At 32.7% G+C, this 20272-nt stretch overlaps 2 protein-coding genes across 2 annotated transcripts; both read left to right on the forward strand.

Annotated features, from left to right (window-relative positions):
- Positions 1-16340: 16340 nt before the first annotated feature.
- Positions 16341-17928, forward strand: LOC122609209 (protein FAR1-RELATED SEQUENCE 5-like). Its single transcript, XM_043782266.1, has 3 exons — positions 16341-16537; positions 16873-17008; positions 17077-17928. The coding sequence occupies exons 1-3, from the start codon at positions 16341-16343 to the stop codon at positions 17926-17928; spliced, it is 1185 nt and encodes a 394-aa protein (XP_043638201.1).
- Positions 17929-18106: 178 nt separating this feature from the next.
- LOC122608629 (protein FAR1-RELATED SEQUENCE 2-like) lies at positions 18107-19969 on the forward strand. Its single transcript, XM_043781719.1, has 4 exons — positions 18107-18799; positions 18920-19333; positions 19420-19506; positions 19613-19969. The coding sequence occupies exons 1-4, from the start codon at positions 18518-18520 to the stop codon at positions 19856-19858; spliced, it is 1029 nt and encodes a 342-aa protein (XP_043637654.1). The 5' UTR covers positions 18107-18517; the 3' UTR covers positions 19859-19969.
- Positions 19970-20272: the final 303 nt, after the last annotated feature.

The raw sequence follows: 20272 nt of genomic DNA on the forward strand, positions 1-20272 counted from the left end.
GCCAGACTTTTAACTTATCAATAGTTGCTTCCACAATATAATTTTTTCAATTTTAAGTGCTTGGACTTCATGTCCCAAACCACTAGTGTCTTTTATCTTTTGCCAATCATTCATATCATATCATATCAATTTTCTGTGCACGCATCCTTTCAAGATCCTCACATTATTCATACACTTAGCGCTATCATATTCAATCAATTTCGATGTCGTTTTTATCTATTTTCCGATTCCAAAATTCTCTAGACATGTCACAACTCATTGAGATCTCATTATTTCCAGGTACCCGGGTTTCTCAAAAATCTCCATGTCTAGTTTCTCATCATCAATCTCTTTTGGGGTCTTTGTACCTCGACTTTGACCATTTAAATTTTATGCTCCTTTTATTTCGAGGCTTTTATTTTGGAATCGATTTTTCTATCACTCATTATCAATCGGAGCATAAGCAGCTTTTTGGTCAGTTAACATTGCTGGCAATGACTAAATATTCTGAATGAATTATCCCACAAACTTTAAGCTTATATTCATTGGTGTGAGGATCTTTGATAATCCATTCTTACTTCTTTAGCTGCTTTCCACTTTCCCTAATGTTGAAAACATCTCTCCCTAATGTTGGGAAAACTAAATCATGTCAATGAAAAACTTAAGCCATAAACAAATATCTCAAAGATGGATTTATTGGGTACGTACACCTCTTTCATGTTTCAACTCATACCCAAAACAGCCATACTAATGTCTAGTTAAATCAGACCGTTCCGAACTGAATCAAAGCATGAGGCTACACATTTCCAAGGCACGTCTATTTTCCCAACATTATTTCCAACATTCATTAAAGTCTCATCTTTGTGCATTGTGGTGGAGCAACTTAATCATTAATTGCACATTCAAAACTTTTATGAGACATGTGGTTTCTGACCATAAACCAATTTCAATGGGGAGGAAACACAATAATCTCTTGGCATGAAGCGAATTCAAATTATTGCATGTTAATTAATAACATGGCCCCCAAAACTACAAGACATTCATTTTGCTCTCAAATAATCTTTGTAAAATTAATCATTATTGCCAATAATAGCCAAATATGGAACATGCTCCCAATCTTATAAGATGAGCAATCAATCACGCAAACTTTATGTTGCGACTTTAATGACCCATTTAGACGATGCATCGATTTAAAACACTAAATGGTCTTTTGGATGATGTATTGTATACTTACATCTCCTTTGCATATGTTCCAACATATTAAAAGGAATCAATCCTTATCGTTATTGGCATATAGTTTCTTATAGAGCAAATGATCTCAATTCAAAGAATCACTTTAAAAATCTCTTGACTCTTCTGTACATTTCACATCAATCATTGACCCGGAATGGTCCACCGGTCATGCCAATCAATCATATAATCTTGACTCATAAACCTCTAGTTTATGACCACATGTGCTTCAATTGAACTTGACATTTTTAAATCATATTGGAGAATATAGTACATCGGTATCGTGAAGCTTTAATTATCCTTCAAATTGATATAAACTCTTTTGAGTTTTCACACAATTCAATATAATATTGATATTAGCCTATAGCTATATCAAACAAGAAAAATGTTTCATAACAAAATTTGCTAAGAACATATATGCCATTAATCATTTAAAAATGTGTCGTATAAGCGTATATGACCACGTAACTTACACATATACGCAAAAGTCAAACATTTTAAGTCAATTAAGATATATGTTTCTTTGATTTCATATATCTGCCATATTTAGCATCCTTTACATATATCTTTCTTTTATCTATGATCCAACATTTAAACAAATGTGATTTTCATGACCATGATGTATATTTATTTTAACGACACATTTATCTTTTATATATTGTCATTACTCGTTGATCTTATCTTTTATATATTGTCATTACTCGTTGATCTTATCATAACCAGTGACATCTTGTCTTATCACGTTAAGCATGTCACTAAATAAATAATCCAGGTTTATAAACTTCTTGTTTATGACACAGATCTAATACAAGCCATCATCACTTGAACTTTAATTCTTCTCATTATAAATTTATATTCATATTCACGAATAACATTTCAAGTGAAAAACATCTTATGATATCAAAGTGCATGGTCAAAATACTTTTAAAGATTTACCATTATACATATTCACACAATCGATCAATTAAGAAAGAATTCTATCCACGCCAATAATCATTCTCATGGATCATTATATTGTTATGTCACAACAGTCAAATGGCATACAGTTTATAACTTTGATTGATACCATTTTCACAAATAATACCCATAATTAATCTCCATTAGAGACATAATATTATCTGGGGTAATTACATGACACAACTAGTTTCATGTCCTTTCTTTAAATCATTTGTGTATAGACGCTTCAAATAATTTGACATTTGACATATATCAAATATGGTCCTCATATTAGCAAATACCATTTAAATGAATAAATTATCAAATACTAATACTAATGAGGTTGCACATACTTCATACACTATTTATAATAAATTGAAGTGTCTCATCATTGCAATCGAAAGACAAATGAATACCTAAGAAAATCATTGCCATATCAAAAACCAAATTCAAGTAAGGCATGTTATCCTGTCTATGCATATCATCGATGAGGAGCATACGTACATGCATAGATATATCAAGCTGGTAACTAAATAAAGCATGACAAATATTATAATGGTAGCTTAATTTTATGTAGATAGTCACTTTTGGATGATAAAAGTTTCCGCTAAAACTTATATTTAATCTGTAAGTTTTGATTATTGATCTTGGGTTTTAATGACAAATGACAAAATCTTTAAAACAATAAACTCAATGTGGAGCTATTGAGCTACCAAAACATAATTAAGTACATCTGTACATAACCTTCAGATTTTGATATAGTTCTCGACTAACATAATTATATAGCATAATTCTTGCATATCAAAGTGCATGGGAGCATAATTATAGCATCTTATCTTAGACCTTATTAAAGGTGTGAGCATTTGCAAAAGATCACAACCAAAATAAATTAAGAAACAAAAGCAATAAAGCTATTATTGGTTTGAAATTTCCTTACGTACATCAAACATATAAGCATAGTATAACCCGAATATATTCAGTTTCAAAAACATCAAAATTTACCAAATCATATCCGTATAAGTATTAAAGTCCTTCCAAAACTAATTTTGTATATCCTTTTCCGGAAAAAATTAAAACATTTAGAATTCGTACTTCAAATACAACAATGGGAACTAAAATAAAAATTTGCAATTTTCACCTTAATTCATTAAGAATAGGTTTCGCCAAAAATAACCAATTGGATAGTTTATGAAAAGTAATTCTTAAATCCGTTTATCATATGGTTCAATAAAAAATGGGATTTATATAATTATCAAAACAAATCGCACAAAACTGGATACGATAACCAATCTAATGGTGCCTACTAGACTATGTCTCAAATAGACAATATAACTAAAATAATTTATGAATCAAACCGAGACGTATTTAGCATGATTTTTGAATTTCAGAATTTAAGCTCTAATCTGAATATGCTCAAAGCTGTATTTCTTTTCCCTTACTCAAAAACAATATCAAACAAATAGTTATATGACTATCTAAATCATTCAAGTATATCTTTTACGTATAACAACAAATAGGCGTCGATAGCCACACCATGATCATTCTAAAGATCAATTTTCTCATACAAAGTTATATGGCACAGATATCGGATGTTAAGTTTAGCCATAAAAATCAAATAAAATTAATGAATCAATTATATGCACAGATAAATTTAAGGTCACGTTGAAGCCGATGAATTATTTTCATGTGGTCAATTAAATTGTACTTCAAATATACTTATCCAAATCGAACCATTTGTCGAGCTAAATATGATCGTAATCAAGTTTAGCTACTGTTAACGGTCAATTCAGATAAATCACTCAAAGATCCATATATATAACACAAATAATAAAATCATGAACAAAACATATATTTTCTTTTTAGGATTGAGTTACCCAAATCAAACTACTTGTTGAGATAAACAAGGCCATAACCAAGTTCAAATACCGTTGGTAGCAAATTCGGACCATCATAACTTAAAAGAAAAACTTGTTTCATTCGATGACTATAACAACTATTAATAAAGATTATCACTATCATAAATATAATAATGATATATTAATAAAAAAAATTGAGAAAAAAAATAAATCAACCGATAGCTTTAGTTAATTAATAGTCATCTAAATTTTATGATTTACCTTTCGTCGTCCAAGGTTGAGAATCAAACCACTTGCTATAAACCATCTGTAATGGACTCCTTTTTGTTTAATAGCCGAGATATAATCAAACAGATCAATATAGCTATGTATCAATTCCCTATTGACTTGTCCCATTAAAAAAAAAACAGTAAGATGTCTTCGACTCTTGGTGCCCGACTCAAGTTTCGTTCGACTGATTTTTTTTCTTTTATTATCTTTTAGGGTTTAGAGCGTGCTGATAACGTGTTATAAAACTAAAGAAATAGAACAATAAAGAAGACACAAGAATATAGAGAGAATGGAGAGAGTTTTATATTCATCTCAGGCTCATATATTTATAATACAATGATAACTTTTTCTCCAAGTAATTAATCTCTAGATAAGCATAAAAGATCTCCTTAAAAGATATGGACATCTATTCCATAAATATTCATAACAAAAACCTTTTTTTTTCTACATCTTGAGAAATTACAAAATAAGATTAAAAAAATTTGATTTCTATACCCTTAAAAAATTCCAGTTAGTATTGATCGAAAGACCTTAAGTATGAGACTTTGTAGTCAAAGATAATATCATAACAGGATTGACTATGGTACTTCAAGTCATATGTGTACCTTCCTTGCAGCACCAAACACTATACTTGCATGAGCATGCATATATCGTGACATATTTCGTAGTAGCTAAAAGAAAAATCACAGATTCCTGGCACTTCATAATCTGCACAGATCAAAATATGGCAAATCAGAGATTTTATAGTATACTAAATGGAACTATCTTTTCAACACCTTTTTCCAATGTGGAAACAAAATGTCGATTAGTACAGAACAATGAGTATTCCAACTACGCACACAAATCAGATTAGAGATTGCAGTTTTGGCACATTACTTATGAATGGGCCGGCTCGGGTTATTTTATCTCTAACAGTTCAGTGGATGATATCTTGAAAGAAATGTAACTGGTCCAACGTCTCCAAATCATTATTGCTGTAAGCTAAGTTGTTGAAATATCAAATAATTCGGACTGCCCACATGTTTCATGCCGACCCAAGTACTCAACATACATGTACCAAAAGTTACATGTTTTGATCCATTAACCCATCTACCCATTTTGTCATGCTTCTTTCATTTGGATTCACTTCTTTGTTATATTGTATTATATTGATTCTGGGTTGGCATCAATGATTCCTAGACAAGACAGTTTAGATGGTTGTTTTACGTTTGATTGTTTATATATCTACCAATAAACTAAAACAGAATTGAGATATTCTTGAAACGACATGTGACGTAATCCTTGATCGACATGTGTCTTTTTAATTTATATATTTTTACTAAATTAGCATTTTTAAGTGTAGATAAAATCAATTTTTTTATTACACTTGGAATTAAACTCTAACTATTCGCTTATAAATACAAAACACATTATAACCTTATTTGATTGATCGCTTTTTCATTAATAAAATTGTCTATTTTTCTTTCTTAATTCTTCAACTTCTATTACTTATATGACTTGTAATAATATGTTATTAAGATGAAGACTCCAAAATTTTGGGTTTACGATATGAAATCACAAGGCTATTTGCCGTCATACACTATGTTTACAAGTTCCGATTTTAATATGATTATAAAAATTTAAGGCATATTTGAATTTCTTTATGATACAATTTACTCGTATATAGCTACCGGGTAATGGGACTAGTTCCCTTTGTATAACTAGAACTCTTGGAAGTTGGAACCGGCAGAGGTTTTATGTGTGTTTGCATAAGTGGGCCCATTCTTGCACCAGCCCTTTCAGATATATGTTCCAAGGTAAAAATATTCTGTTCAATTCAATCATGGACTTGGATGCATTAACTGGAGCAGTAGAGGTATATCGGATCCATTGTATTATATAACTATTATCAAATCAAATCACAAAGTACGCAGCGGAATATTAATTTTATGTAGTTAATTAGTTAATTAAGAGAGAAAACGTGTACCTTAAATTGGAGAGAATAAAGCAAGAAACCTTTATAATAAGGTTTAAATTAAACCTCTCTATGATCGCACACACAATGTTGGAATATATGTATGCTAGTACTTGATCACGAACCAAACAACCATTTGTTTATTATACCCTTAATTTGAGATCTTTTGAACCAATCACCATTTGTTTCATCTAACAAATTCTAGCACAATTAATGCTATGCATGCATTAATTATATGAGAAACCATGTGATTATTCGTAAAAGCACAAAACCGAAATCCCTTTTGGGATTTTTGGTTCGGTTCGACCGAAAGGAAAAAAGGGAAAGAGGAGGAGAGTTTTTCTTATGTGAATGAATAATAAAACTCTTGATTTAAGCCCTCTATTTATAGGGAATAATTAGGGTTTAATTTACTTGGTGATCAAGCTAAATCAAGAATAAAAGGCCTCTCAAAAACCGGCCCCCTTTATGGATTTAGAGCCAAACTCTAATTTTCATATTTCACATTTTAAACCTCCTCCTAATTAATTTAAATACAATTAACCCTTTAACTTATTTAAATTAACTATTTCGTGATCTAATTAATTAATAAATTACATTTAATATATTAATTAATTATAGTTAAATTCATGTTGAGGTGTGACCCCGTAGGCTTAAATACTTTTCGGACATACGTTCATTTTCGTGATCATATTCCAACAGCTCCCACTTGAGTTCGTAATGAATGAAGGTAATAACATTGGTTAGCGTCTAGCAACACGCCAATGCTCCCGAAAATATTTAAGTATAGTTTAAATGGTTAAGGCATTTATTATCCCTTTGTTCAGGTACCTTTGTTAAATATGAATATGGATCAAGGTCATTTCATAATTTAACGATTATGTTTTTCATTCAATAACTAATTAATGATTACCAAATATAATCGAGAACCATCTGAATTTATCTGGGCACGGCCATGCAAACATCTTAATTAGTCAAATGAGGGCGCCAAAACGGTATCATACTTCAATTTTAAATTGAAGGAACAAATCCTATATTGACTACACATGTCAGTCATCATACTTCACGACACTTTCTGAAAATAGCCATTTATGTACCCCCTTATTCAGGTGAGTTAGAACTACATCTAGTAAGTGCGATTCATACATGCTGACCTACTTGCATCTCAAGTCAAAGGATCAATAAAAGTAACCATTTACGAATTTCACTTAATGACGTCGATCCATAAAGTGATAATTCGTTAGTGAGGTAGTCCAATATGCATCCGCTATGAATATCATGTGAGTTTGGTGGGAACCATCCATTACATATTCAAAGAATATAACCAGTCACTCACATTTGTCTTAGTTTAATTATATTCCCATATAATTAATCGACAATGGACAATTTAGAATATTTAGTAAAATATTTAATATTTAACAAAATATTCAAGGATTAAACATGCAAATATAGGACACAATTTAATATTAAATGAAATCAAACATATCAAGTACTTTATTTCATTATGGAAAATATAAATTGTTTAATATCCCTTATCCAAATACCGAACGACAGATTTACATGAAATAACTAGCTAATTTAAGTCCTATGCCCTCGGCATGTCTTTCAAGCTTGGGCCTAGACAAAGCTTTTGTGAAAGTATCAACTAAGTTATAATCTGTGTGAACTTTCAGTAAATTGATCTCCCCTAGTTCGATCTGCTCACGAACATAGTGATATCGTCTAGCATAATGTCTGGCACCTTTCTGAACTCCGGGTTCGTTGGCAATGATTAATGTACCAGTATTATCACAGTACATATCATTGGGTAAGTCATTTGAGAGGATCACGTTTAGCCCACTAATGAACTTCCTTATCCAGACTGCTTCCATTGCAGCTTCTGAGGCGACAATGTACTCAGATTCTGTTGTAGATACGCCAACTATGGTTTTTAGCTCATAGCATTCCATTTAATAATTCTATTTAATAATTAACTAATATTTATCAATTACTAACGCTAATAGCCTAATACTATACTAATATATATCTTAATCATTATTTAATGAATATTTCATGAGAATATATCTTAGGCTATGAATAAAATCTAAAATAAAATTTAAAAATCTAAATTCTATCTACCAATAACTACAACAGGATTGAGATGTTCTTAAAATGACATTTGGTGTAATCCTTAATCGACACATGTCATTTTGATTTATTTAATTGATTAAATTGGTTTTTAATTGTATATAGATTCAATTTCTAGATTATACTTTAAATTAAAGTCTATATCTTGGTTTATATAGGTTCAAAAACACATATTAACCATTAATAAAATTGTCTCATTTTCTTTTCTCAATTCTTCAACTCCTATTACTTATATTACGTATAATAATAATAAGTTGTTAACATGAATACTTCAAAATTTTGAATTAACGTCCAAAATCACAAGGTTGCCATTATCCACTATGCTTACAAGTTCTAACTTTGATTTTGATGTGATTATAAAAATTTAAGATAAATTCAAAACTCTAACTAAACATATATTATATTTATCATTACTTTTTATTGTAATTAAACTTCTGAATACTTTAACCACAATTTATTTCATACTCACGGATCAAGTATGAGGTGTATTCGGATTTCTTTATGATAAAATGAATATAGCTGCCGTATATCGTATGAGTATTAAGACTAGTATATATATATATATATAAAGTGAGTATGCGACGGTTAGACATACAAATTTATAATATTTATTGTGTAATTAATAAATATTTATTGGTGTAAAACCAAAATCCAAGAATAAGTCACGAATTCTCAGTCAACGAATAGTTAATGGTTCCCTTTTGTCATAAATCGGCTCACATACAAATTTTAATATTTATTGTATAATTATATTAAATGATTCGGATCCCATGATTTTTATGAATTAAAAATTAAATTGTGAGGGGTTCTAGACAACTCTAAGAGCTACATACTCTCATTTTTCATATATGAAATATATTAAATTTATTAATATCACGGTTTTTACGAGTCGACACGAATCGAGTCACTTGTCAAATAAGTCAATACATAGGATTCAAGTTACGAGTCAAACAATTATGATTTAGGGCATGTTACGAATCACGAACACCTTTAATTAACAGGAATGAGCTCTAAGAGCATTAATCCAATCTATTCATCAGGAAGAAAATATGAATTTATAATTGCAGGATGCCGCAGGTAACAATCTCTAATATAGCATTGTTCAAATTGAACGATGTTAAGCCAAAAACATCTACCAGTTTTAACCTGTAAAACAACTTCCCAAGCCACAATATGTGCATATAATGCCAGGAAGCAGCAACCTTCATTCTTTTGAAAGGTGAAAGTAATTATGAAATATGAAGCCAAAAGGGTTCGTGATTCATTCGTTAAGTTTTGGTAGGATTCACTTGGGTTCGAATCTCATTCTTCACATGTGTAGGGGTGGATTATCAGAGGGGAAGACTATCTATATGGTGAAATTTTAACGTGTCTATCCTATTTTAGACAGCTACAAATTATCTTTTTTCAATTTGGTAAAGAAATTCTTACCACCTAATCTTTCGAGTAAGAAACAAACTCATCCAATCAAAACATGCAAGTGTAAATGGTGGTTTCAAAACTTGTACTTGTTATCTTATTTAGAAGACCCTCATAATGCAGCAAATGTTCTTACTAAAATTGACTCTTTATGTACGTAGTTATTACAAGCTCCGAAGATTTTCCATGAGTTATGGTTATAAGCATAAGCTAATAAGTTTGGATACTTCGAAAGTAGCCGACTTGCAATTTGCTTGAGTAGTATTCACACTGTAGCTATTCTTTATGTGTTTGAATATATTTATATGGGACTATGATTCAGACTTTTTTTGTGTGGATTGTGGAGGCACTACAGCCACTACTCTTAGGATTTCTGGGTATGGGATTTCCTCAAGTTTTTCAGTCAAGTTGGAAAGATCTTGACCCTTGATTGAAAATCAAGGGCTAAGATTAAATAAGTATCATTGAATCTTGGCCCTTGATTTTCATCCAAGGGTCAAGATCCTCCCAACTTGACTAGTCAAGTTGGAGAAATTTGAGGGAATCCTCCTCCGGATTTATGAGGTTTTTGCCTAGTTTCAAGTATGCTTTTTGGTGCAGAACTTGGTGATGAATTAGATGTTATAGATGTTGAGAATTCTACAACAAATGAGATCAAACGTTTAAGGATTTTCAAAGGGGACAAACTACCACCAATACGTGATGCATCTCAAAAATAGAATAGTCAACTTGATCAATGAAGAACTTGCATTAATACTTTACACTTTAATAAGAATGGAATATTCAAGAAAACTGAGTGAAATGGTAGGTAGATAGAATACCTGATCAATGACCTCAAGAATATTATTTTGATTACAAGTTAGTGTAAGTTTTGGAGCCCAGTATTCACACTTGGTATGACTGGGTTGGTTTTGTTTATTAAAATAGGATAGAAAACTTAAAATTAGACCATATAAGTAATTTCCCCTTATTACCGGGGTGTTTCGGCTGTCCCAGGGGATGTTTTGGAAGTCCTAGCCTTAGGTTACTCCGCGGTAGGCAACCCATTTACAAGAACCGATGGTCTACCAGCAGCTAGGATAGCTCGAATTTACCAAATTCATTTTACTGGAAAATTCTATTGTTTGGGGACGGACTGACTCTAGAAAGTCCCAGTTCAAGGTATTATAGGCCTTTTCAAATCTTGAGTATAATGCTGGACCACTTAGTTTTCTTCATCCATGAGATTAATTCATTTAAGATCAAGGGATTATCAATAATGCTCTGGTTTGACAGAAAGGCTGATTGTTCATCCGAAATCAGACCACGCATCACCAATTTCAGTCTATCAACCAAAACTTTAGTGAGGAGATTGTTGACTAAGCCGATGAGAGAAATGGTTCGATAATCTTTTAAGCCAATCGGGTTGACTGCAAGAAAAGAAGGAAAAGATCCAGTAGTAAGCTCCCCAAGGGTCATGGAAGACTGGAAAAAACCTCAAAAGCCAACATCTTTTAAGAACATTGAAGTAAAACCATCAGGGCCTGCTCACCATCTCAACCATTGAGAGCAGCCTTTATTTCAGTTTGAGAGAAAGGCTGAACCAGTACCTTGGCATCAGTAATCGTCGGCCTATCTCGCAAGCAGAGATGACAAGTAGATGTCAGGCAGTGGAAATGTATCGTGTATTGTGGACCCAGGTCCCTCTTCACCTTCAAACCAATTGGAAATCTGCGAGTAACACAAAATAACAGATAAATTGGAATATTTAAACCAAATATCTTCATCGGATCAGTTGCATTTATGATTGTTCCTATGTGATATACTTGGTCAAGATAGTTTGAAGATTGCCGCTGCTTTTATGGCTAGCTACATAGGAGAAGGTAATTAATAATTAACTAGTACCTGACATTAACCAGTGCTGTAGTGTATATATAAAAAGTAAAGAATTTAAACAAAGCAGTAGACAAAGCAATCAGTTACTTTTTCCAAATATTTCTTTTGCATACTTCCATCCAAAGCAAAGGTCTTAACTATGTTTTTGTTTCCATTTTGTAGCTATAAACTATGTTGCAGTTTCAGATGCACTTGTTATTTCTCCATCTGTTATTGTGCTGGTGTAGCTTCAGAAAATGATATTTATGTGATTTATTTTATGAAGCTGTTTGTATTAGGCTCTAAACTTCCTACAGTGGCTTCAGTGTCAACCAAGAGTCAGTATTTCGAAACTTGTTACTTGAGATGGCAAAAATGGGCAGGTCGGACAGGTTGGGTAACAACTTAAATTGAAACAAAAGGGATCATTTCTAACTTCCAAGTGTGGATCATAAAAGGGGCCTATCTGCTAGCCCTTATGTCCTTTCTTTTAAACTTAGTTAATGGCTAGAATATGATTATAGAATTTCGGAAAAGTGATTATAAGGTTGTCCGGCACCTAAGATTAGGTTTGAAACCTGTCACATACTATTTTTTTAATAATGATTTGGGACATAATAAGCATTTGAGCTATGGACAATACCTAAATGACTTTTTAACCTGTCTGGCCTATTTCACCCATCTAACTTCAGATATTTTTACTATTTCACCTAGCATTGTTACCTGTTACATTGAAACTTTCACCTTTGATTTGTCTGGCCTATTTGACCCATTTCACTTGTGTGAAATGGCAGGTCCATCAGATAATATGGACTGGTTCCTAAAAAAATATACCTGTGCTACAGACAGCTACAGCACTAGCTTATTGCTGTTTCATTTTTTAAGGTGGCAACTTGAACCCATTTTTTTTTATTAATGAGTCAGTTCGGTCTTATTTTTCTGATAACAGGAAAAATTGGTTGAAAGTGGCTTAAAGTATAGTAAAATGCTTACAGCCTTCAAATCAATTTATTTAAATAGGTTACTGTCTTTTTATAATGTAATCATTGTAATCATTTTATATAGTTAAGAAAAAGAACAAATACGTGTGGGTGGATCAATCAACCTAGTCTGCTTTAACTCACACTTGGAGATTATCCAATTCGACTGGAACACATTTTGACCCATTTTCAAACCTGCCATACTCATCGATTTTGTCACATCTACTCCCCTTCTCCTTAACCAACCATATTCAGCATGAAAATCTGTAGCCAAACACTTATTGAGGGTAGATGAGAGATCTCAACCTTCATATGTTATAACCAATTTCGTATCAGTTCCAGCTCTATCTTATTGCCAAAGATTTGATTGTTAAAAGTTACGCTAAAAAGAAAATGGGTTAGGGGGTTGACTTTTGTTTCTGGGTCAACACAACCTAACCCAACCCGCCTCCCTATAGTAAGCTCAGGTAACCAATCCACAACTTGCTACTTTGATGACATAGTTATTTTTACTGTATTGGGTGCCAGTAGAAGTATACAAAATACCAAATATTATCGATGTAATCTTTACCTTCATTTTTTCCAAAATCATGAAGCCAACTATGATCGATATGAAGATGTATAGAAGAAACATTAAGGTTGTGACCAATTAGATTTCATGTGTGCAAGCGTAGATATATAAAGTGCGAGCTTACCAAAAACTGGTAGTGATCAGGTTTTAAGTGAGTAGCAGACTCGACAATCAGATACACCAGCAGGTAGGATATGATATAGAATCGTGTGGATCAACTAGACCAAGTTCAATAGATTATACGGTACCACACCTGCATCAAAAAGGTCAAATCATCATAACACAAAAGATTATAAATAGCCAATAGAAATGTCAACCATTACGCAAATTTAAAGAACTAGATCAACATTGCAATGTAGAGGATAAAGACTGCATTTTCATTGAGCATACTTGCAGAGTTGCAGCTTATGGTTATAACCAACATTAAGTAGTTGCTGATTAACTCCCAATAAAAAGAAACAGTCTCTTGATAATTGACAATACAGATACACTTATGCTGCCAAATTAACATGAACTTTCTCGCAATGCACAACCATACAGCCTGATGAAGATGTAAAAAATGAAAACATGAGAAACCAAAAATGGATTAAAATAAAAAGAAGATTTGAAGTAGTATAGATCGAAAACCCTTAAGTATAAAGTATGAACTTTGTGGTCAAAAGTCGTAACAGGATTGACAATGGGTCTTCAGGTCATATGTGTACCTTCCCCACAGCACCAAGCACTATATACCAGGACACATTTTATAGGAGCTAAGAGATAAATCACAGATTGATGGCCATTTATAATCTCCACAGCTAAAACTATATTGCATAATCACATACTCATGGCAATTGAACTATTGTTGCAACAGATTTTTTCAATGTTGAAACAAAATGTCGATTAGTACAAAAAACAATGGGTATTCAACTACATACACAAATCAGAATAGAGATTGCATTTTTGGCACATTACTTATAAATGGACCGGCTCGGGTCATATTTTATCTCTAACACTGAACTACTGAAGTGCATAATATCTTAAAAGAAAAATAATGGGTCCAATGATAATGCATAAATCTCCAAATCATTATTGTTGTAATCTATTCATAAGTTGTTAATACATCAAATGATTTAGACTGTCCACATGTTTCATGCCAACCCATGTACTCAACAGTCAACACACATGTACCAAAACTAACATGCTTTGACCCATTAACCAATCTACCCATTTTCTCACCTAGTTTTACCAAATTCCTCCTACAGTTGCATAGTGCATGAAGTAAAACTGTCAAAGAAATGGTACAAGCTAACCTTTACAAATGAGCTTTTCCGTTCAAATGGTTGTTTTACGTATGATTGTTTAGATATTCCCTCTATCTAACTGGAACTCTTGGAACCGGCAGAGGCCTTAGGTGTGTTTGCATAAGCAAAAGACATCATAGCATCCTGATCAGAAGCATTATTGGGCGCGTTTTCTTTTGCAGCTAGCAGCTCTTTCAGAGATATGTTCCAATCATGAACCCGCGATGCAGGAGATGGAGCAGCCTGCATATCAGGATCTGATTTAGCAAAAAAAAAGGAGCAATCTGGCTTAATGAAATCTTCTCTATAAATCCCTTTTCCCCAAAATACATAAGGAATGAAATATGCTAAAAAATTTCCATAGTCAAAACCTGTGAAAAATAAATTTCAACTTCAAAGCCAACCAAAGTCCAAATAACAACATATTAACAAACCAGTGAATCTTCAAATCATTCCGAATCCTCTTATTTTTTCAAAGTTTTTCAAATTTGGCCAGAATTACATGTCACACAAACCTGAAAATCATACTATGCTCGGTAAAATCAAACGATGCAGCCATGAACATTCTAAACTATGAACAAAATCATTCTAAAGTACAATGAAGTATCACTATTTGACACTTCTGTTGAGGTTTTGACCAAAATAAAGCTTGAACAGGGCAATGAAAGTGAACTGCTAATATTTTTGTAACAGATGCAGCCATGTCCATATAATAACTATGGCTAAAAGCAAACGATACGAAAGTACGAAACCTCTAAGTATTACCTGAAAAAGACTATTAGGCAATGAAGAAATTAAGGGAAATCCGTCGAAAGCCCATATCTTTATAATCAAACACAAACAAAAAACTATCTAACCAACTAAACAGAGCTTTTTAACCACTACAACCAGTTTATATTTCAGAAATAAAAAATAATAAGGTTGCACCAAGAAGAGCCTTTTAGTAAAGCATTACATATATGCACATATATATAATGAAATACATAAAGAATTAATTGAATTAACTATACATTCAGAAATTCTAATCATATCTAAATCTAAAAATCAATCCTTAAACTCAAAAAGGTACAACTTGTCTTTTACAAACAGGGCAAACATTATTCCGAAAAACCCATTCGGTAATACATCTTCGATGATACATATGTTTGCAATTCAAGACAGCAATTTCCTTGTTTTTCTCGAATTCATCCTGACAAATAACACAAACCTCCTTTTCTTCTGCACAAAATCTTTTACATTGAAACTTGTTATATATGTCTTTCTTTGTATATATGCTGTTGATACTGTCTGACGTCACAAGATTTCGATCTTGATTATTATATTGCACAAAACTGTCAAGAACCATAACACCATCATCATAATAATCATAATATTGTTGTTGATGGTATATGTGATGTCGGGTGTTTGGTCTCTGATATCTTGTCTGTCGACGGTGTTGTGGGGTGGTCGTGGCGGCGGGTATGGCAGACAGAGAATGTCCGTTAAATTGTAGATGACAAGGTTGAGTACGAAAAATATGTTGTGGGTATGACATGATGTTCGAAATATGAAACAAGAAGATGTCGAATCGAATGTGGAATAATAATGATGAAGGTTAGGGTTTAATTAGGGTGTAATAATTTATATAGATGTAATAACAATGAGAGGAATGCTATAGTCACAAACATTTTACTAACATATTTTTACTAACTGACGTGTATGATGATCTGGACTATCCACATCATCTGATATTTTTTAACTATATAACTCCTTAAATAACCTTTAACCTAGGTTAAGTAACCTTAATTTTCCCTCCTTGCACGCAAGATCATCTTCATTCCTAAATTCTTTCCCTCCCCTGTAACACGATCTCATACTCTACAACACAAACTATTTATCAACATGAACCAATCTTCTCCTTTTACTTCTTCATCTCATGATGAAGAGTTATTATCAGATCAATCATCCTTTCTTTCTTCCCCTTCAGACGATGACTGGTTGTTTTCGGGTTCCGATCAAGAATTTGTATTGGGTTCTGATCAACAATTATTATCAGGTTCAGGTTCCGATCAAGGGTTTATATTTGATTCTGGTAAAGGGTTATTAGTGGATTCTAGTCAAGGATTATTATAGCATTTTGATCGATTAGCAGTACCAGAGTCATCATCAATAGCTAATGAGGATGTAAATGTGTAAGTTTTTAGTTTTGTATATTATAGGCTTAGTTTATTTGGATTATCATCAATAAAAAGATGCCTATTTATTTTTAAATGCAAATGGCTAGTTTGTGCTAAAATAAAATGTTCTTTTTCACTTCGGAGTAATGTTGTAACATTTGAAATGGCCGGTTTGTGTTCATTTGGTCAAAGAATGAATTAAGTACATATTGTTCATTTGGTAAAAAAATGAATTAAGTACATATTGTTCATTGTAGGGATCATCAAAATGGTCTGGAAAAAGAAACTAAGTGTGAGATAAGTGTAAATGAAAGACAACATCATGAAGATGTGTGTTTTCAAGACAAAAGTAACAATAATTTTAATTGTGACGAAGATATTGAAGAACCAAAGGTTGGCATGACGTTTGACACTATTGAAGAGCTTGCTAGTTTTTATGCAAATTATGGGGAAAAAAAAAGGGGTTTGGAGTGTATAAAAGGTCTTCACGGAAGTCTTATACCGATGATGAGAAAAAATATGCCACTGTTTCATGTAATAGGGCTGGGAAGTCGGTATCTAAATCGAAAAATATTTTGAATCCTCGGCCTCTTTCCAAAACAAATTGTCCAGCAAAAGTTAATGTGGTTCTTGGCATTAATAAAAAATGGAATGTGTCAAAAGTTGAGCTAAAACACAATCATCCGTTTAGTCCAAGCAAAGGACGTTTTTATCGGTGTCATAGGGTCGTAAACCGAAATGTTAAAAGACGACTTGAGATCTATCAAAGAGCTGGAGTAAGAATGAACAAGGGTTTCAATACCTTTGTCGTGGAGAATGGGGGATATGAAAATGTACCATTTACAGAAAAGGATTGTCGCAACTACATTGATAAAGTTAAACGGTTGAAGTTTGGAGAAGGTGATGCTGAAGCAATTCAAAGATATTTCACGAAAGTTCACTCTTCAGATCATGATTTTTTTTATACATGGGAATTAGATGAGGAAAATCGACTAAAGAGTTTGTTTTGGGCTGATGCGAGGTGTAGGGCAGCATATGAGGAATTTGGGGATGTTGTTACATTCGATACAACGTATCTAACAAATGAGTATGAGATGCCAATGGCTCCATTTGTAGGAGTAAATCATCATGGGCAATCAATATTGCTTGGTTGTGGATTGATTTCAAATGAAGATAATGAGACATTTACATGGTTATTCCAGTCATGGCTTGCATGTATGTCAGGGAGTCCTCCTAAAGCCATAATAACGGATCAGGATCAAGCTATGAAGAACACAATACAAGTTGTCTTTCCTGATGCGCGTCACAAGTGATATTATTTGTCCTTCCTAAGTAGCTGTTATAAATTATGTATTTCTAAGCTACATTAGTTTTAATGGAATTTCCAATTAACACTAACTTTTACTTTTTTATATGAGAATATTAACTGCTAAGTTTGAAAACTAATTGTTTCGTTATATAAAACTTTTTTGTTAGGTGGTGTTTGTGGCATATCATGAAAAAACTGCCAGAGAAGTTAGGTAGCCATAGGAAATATAAATTCATTAAGTACAGGCTTAAAAAGGCTGTGTATGATTCTTTTATTCCTAGTGAATTCGAAGATGCATGGAATACAATGTTAAACAAGTACCAGCTCAAGAAAAATAAATGGTTGATAAGTTTGTATTTAGAAAGACATAGATGGGTCCCATGTTACGTGAAAGATACCTTCTGGGCAAGGATGTCTACTACACAACGTAGCGAGAGCATTAATGCATTTTTTGATAAATATGTAAACAAAAAAACTACGTTGAAGCAATTTGTGGAACAGTTGAGAATGCATTAAGGGATAGGGCAGAGAAAGAAAACAAAGAAGATTTTAGTTCTTATAATACACAATATCCGCCAATCACCCGCTATGCCATGGAAGAACAAATGAGGAAAATTTACACCCACACTAAGTTCAAAGAGTTCATGGAAGAACTAACTGGAAAAATGTATTGTGGGATAGGTTCTTTAAAGTCACAAGATAGTATACTAGAATATGAAGTAATTGAGGATGTAATGGTCAATGGACATATAATAAAGAAAGCATTTGCTGTTTGGTTCAAAAAGGGTGATTCGGAGGAAGAATGTGATGTGAGATGTATTTGTCGCTTGTTTGAGTTTCGTGGAATGTTATGTAGGCATGCACTTACCGTACTTATCAATGAGAAGATATATACACTGCCTTATAAATACATTTTGCGGAAATGGAGAAAAGATGTGAAGAGGAGACATACTAAGGTTAAAGTAACTTACAGTGATTGGGTTAGCTCAGATGAGATCAATGAGAAGATATATACACTGCCTTATAAATACATTTTGCGGAGATGGAGAAAAGATGTGAAGAGGAGACATACTAAGGTTAAAGTAACTTACAGTGATTGGGTTAGCTCAGATGAGGGGCGTCGTTATGATAGAATGTGTAGTGCTTTCTCACAAGTAGCGGACTTAGCATCAGAACTAGAAGAAAAATGTAGTCTTGTACTTAACCGAATAAGTGAAATGAAGGATGAAGTTTTATGTAAAAAAACTGCACCTGATAGCTTCACATGTACCCCGGGGCCTAGTATCTCTACTAAGAATAGCACAAAGATTCGTGATCCATTGGTAGTGCGAAGAAAATGTCGTCCTTCAGGAAAGAGACTCAAGCCCAAAGTAGAAGAAATCATCACAAAGATGCAGAAAAAGAAGAAGGTATGTCAGTATATATATATATATATGTATATTCACTTTTCAAAAGATTTAGAGTTTAACTTTTTAATTATGGAGGACTGTGTCAGAATTTGAAAGATGTTGAAGATGGGGAAGCTGGTTGTGAAGTTGATAATGATTTACCAAAGAAAAAACTTTCGAGGAAGGAAAAAGCGGTAATCATGCTAAACTAACCTTTAGTTAAACTTTTGAGTGATTAATATGTGTGAAAAGTAAGCAAAAAAATTTTCAATTATTTGAAGTGTTCTATTTTTATTGTAGGAAAACCCGTATGACAATGTGTACTCTATTTCAAGTGGCACAAGTGATAGTGGGTATGCTAATTTACAGCCTCATTTTGCTGGATTCGTCCCAATTCATCCCATGCAACAACATCAAACTAGAGATATGTTTCACCAAGTTTCCCCACAGTTGCAAAATCGAGGATTTCAAGTGCAGAATTTATCACAAGTTAGCGTTCCAGATGCATCAGTTAACCCTCCAGTTACAAGAATTAGCCCTCCATAGCAAGTTATTGTTTTGGCTCATCACATTTTTATCGTGTTTTTTTTCATTATTTGGTGCAACTTGTCATTGGTTGGTTTTCAAATTTGAGATTATCTGACTTTTTTTGTTAAAGATTTATCATCGTGTGATTTTTCTATATGGATTGGTACCTTCCGTTCATAAAAATTTCAGATACGGTTTTATAAGAGATAACTAGACTGTTGTGGTTTGGTTTAGTTTTAGTGGCTACATCGGTTTATAGTTAATTGTGATGGGTTGGAATGGCTCATGGGTTGGTGCAGGTACAATGAAGATAACGAAAGCTACCTTTGTGTGGACTATAAATGTAGTGTTGGAGGCTTTAAATCGTATGTTTAATAGTTTGTGAGAAAAGTTGTTGCAAGCCTGCAATTTGTTAGATAGGCTTTTTGTTAG

This window comes from Erigeron canadensis, chromosome 7, assembly GCF_010389155.1.
Source record: "Erigeron canadensis isolate Cc75 chromosome 7, C_canadensis_v1, whole genome shotgun sequence".
Classification (NCBI taxonomy): Eukaryota; Viridiplantae; Streptophyta; class Magnoliopsida; order Asterales; family Asteraceae; genus Erigeron; species Erigeron canadensis.

What these genes read in the sequence shown, in the direction of transcription:
- LOC122609209 (XM_043782266.1), top strand. Translation starts at nt 16,341, where the DNA reads ATGAACCAATCTTCTCCTTTTACTTCTTCATCTCATGATGAAGAGTTA. An exon ending in ATATTTGATTCTGGTAAAGG is followed by an intron (nt 16,538 to 16,872) that starts GTTATTAGTGGA and finishes TGTTCATTGTAG; the next exon opens with GGATCATCAAAATGGTCTGG. An exon ending in AAGATATTGAAGAACCAAAG is followed by an intron (nt 17,009 to 17,076) that starts GTTGGCATGACG and finishes GGAAAAAAAAAG; the next exon opens with GGGTTTGGAGTGTATAAAAG.
- LOC122608629 (XM_043781719.1), top strand. Translation starts at nt 18,518, where the DNA reads ATGGAAGAACAAATGAGGAAAATTTACACCCACACTAAGTTCAAAGAG. An exon ending in GGCATGCACTTACCGTACTT is followed by an intron (nt 18,800 to 18,919) that starts ATCAATGAGAAG and finishes AGCTCAGATGAG; the next exon opens with ATCAATGAGAAGATATATAC. An exon ending in AGATGCAGAAAAAGAAGAAG is followed by an intron (nt 19,334 to 19,419) that starts GTATGTCAGTAT and finishes GGACTGTGTCAG; the next exon opens with AATTTGAAAGATGTTGAAGA.